This window comes from Suricata suricatta, chromosome 4, assembly GCF_006229205.1.
Source record: "Suricata suricatta isolate VVHF042 chromosome 4, meerkat_22Aug2017_6uvM2_HiC, whole genome shotgun sequence".
NCBI classification, from domain to species: domain Eukaryota; kingdom Metazoa; phylum Chordata; class Mammalia; order Carnivora; family Herpestidae; genus Suricata; species Suricata suricatta.
The window spans coordinates 131110623-131112637 of record NC_043703.1 but is presented as its reverse complement, the minus strand read 5'-3'; the positions used below and the strand labels follow the sequence as shown (position 1 = coordinate 131112637).

Below are 2015 nucleotides of genomic sequence, written 5' to 3'. Positions count from 1 at the left end.
ACATATATACACACACACATATATACACACACACATATATACACACACACATATATACACACACACATATATACACACACACATATATACACACACACATATATACACACACACATATATACACACACACATATATACACACATAATATATATATTATATATATAATATATATATAATCTCTACTCACTCCCTCTGCCCCTTTCCCCACGTCTTGGTCTCGGTCTCTCAAATAATAAAAACACATACTAAAGCATGAAGAGAAATGAGAGTACATTTGTATTGATATGTATAGAACAAACTGCTAAGATATATAAACTAATAATAGTAACTAACTGGGGGTGGGGAGTAGGAACTCAGAAGGAGGATAGACGGGGAGGCTTATCACATAGCTTAACATTTTGACTTTTAAACCAGGTGAACATATTGCCTGTTCAAAACCATTTAATATATTAAAGGTTTTTAAAAGGAAGAAGTAAGAGGCTAGTATGGCAGGTTGTGGAAGAGGCTGGGCCTGGGGCAGGGGCAGGGGCGGTTGGGAGAACAAATACCCAGGGCACGGCTGTTTTTTCAGAGGTTCACTGTGAAGGGCAGGGCCTGGGGGACTCGAGTGATGGGGAAAACGGTTTCTTCTGGGAAGTGGGGGAAGTGCTGGGTGTTGGCGGGGGGATGGTACTGCTGGCCTAAGGCAGAAAGAACAGGTGACTTGCTGCTGGGGAGTGGGAGCCCAGCAGCAGGCAGTGGGCGAATGGGTCTCTAAAGCAGGTACTTTATCTCAAGAGTAGGGGTGTCAGAGAGAGACCCTGCATAGGGTATGACTTAGTGAAAGCTGTTCTGTAAAGAGCTACATACTGGTGAGTTGGAGAGCAGAAAGAAGTGGAGTGAATTCTAGGAAGCCATGAGGTCCCTGTGTTTCCACATCAGCTAGTGGTGGTCTGGGCCCCTTGCAGGGAGGGGAGGAGTCAGCAGTGAAGGCACCAAGGAGATGGGGGACCAGGGATTGCTTGACACTGGGAAGGGAGCATATCCGGCTGTAGTTCTGGATTTGTCAGCTCATGTAGGGTACACGTTCTCAGAAGACCCCTGTCACCTGACCCTTCCCTCCCCTGCCCTCTTCCTTGATCACCAGGTTTTGTTTTTGTGTCTCCAGGCTTTGAAATCAACTTCATCAAATCTCGGAGCAGCAACATGCTGGTGCCCTATGACTACTCATCAGTGATGCATTATGGGAGGTGAGGACCCCCTCCCCTGCCCTTCCTTCCTTCAGCACTGCCCTCCCCTCACTGTGATCTGGATTCAGGTCCCCACCTGCTGGGTTTCAGGCTTGCCTTCAGCCGGCGTGGGCTGCCCACCATCACCCCGCTCTGGGCTCCCAGTGTCCACATTGGCCAGCGATGGAACCTGAGCACCTCGGACATCGCACGGGTCCTCAGGCTTTATGACTGCAGCCCAGGTGACCAAAGTCCCCCTGGGCGAGGTGAGTGATCTGAGGAATTAGGAGAGGCTCCTACATTGAGGTGGTGTCAGTGGGGGTGAAGTGGGTAGGGCTGAGGCTGCAGAGGTGGCTGGGGGGGGGAGGGGGTGGTTTACCACAAGAGATGTAAAACCAAGTACGTGAAAATTCTCACGTAGGGGTGAGAACTCCTAGGAATAGAGGTCACTTTCTTAACCTTAATGTGGGTATCTGCCAAAAACCCAGAGCAAAAATCATGTTTAGTGTTAAAGCACTAAAATCAGTACCAAAACCAGTTTTTTCATCATTGTCCCATTTATTCAATATTGTAGTGAAGGTCTTAACTATTATGGTAAGAAAAAAATTAAAAATCTGAGTATTGGGAAGTGGCAAAGCTGTCATTACTCAGTCTACGATTACTACATTGAAAGCAACCAAACCTATTAAATTATTGGAAACAAAATAATTTTAAAAAGTAGATGTATAGAAACATAATTTTTCTAAATGTTTATTTTTGAGAGAGACAACAAGTAGGGGTGGGACAGAGAGAGACAGAGAGAGAGA

General features: G+C 46.2%; 1 protein-coding gene across 1 annotated transcript in view; it reads left to right on the top strand.

Annotated features, from left to right (window-relative positions):
* Positions 1 to 2015, top strand: part of ASTL (astacin like metalloendopeptidase) — a 14708-nt gene that overhangs the window by 7645 nt on the left and 5048 nt on the right. The window contains exons 7-8 of the mRNA XM_029938542.1: positions 1149 to 1230; positions 1321 to 1475. Coding sequence (XP_029794402.1) covers positions 1149 to 1230; positions 1321 to 1475 — 237 coding nt within the window. The remainder of the gene's footprint in view (positions 1 to 1148; positions 1231 to 1320; positions 1476 to 2015) is intronic.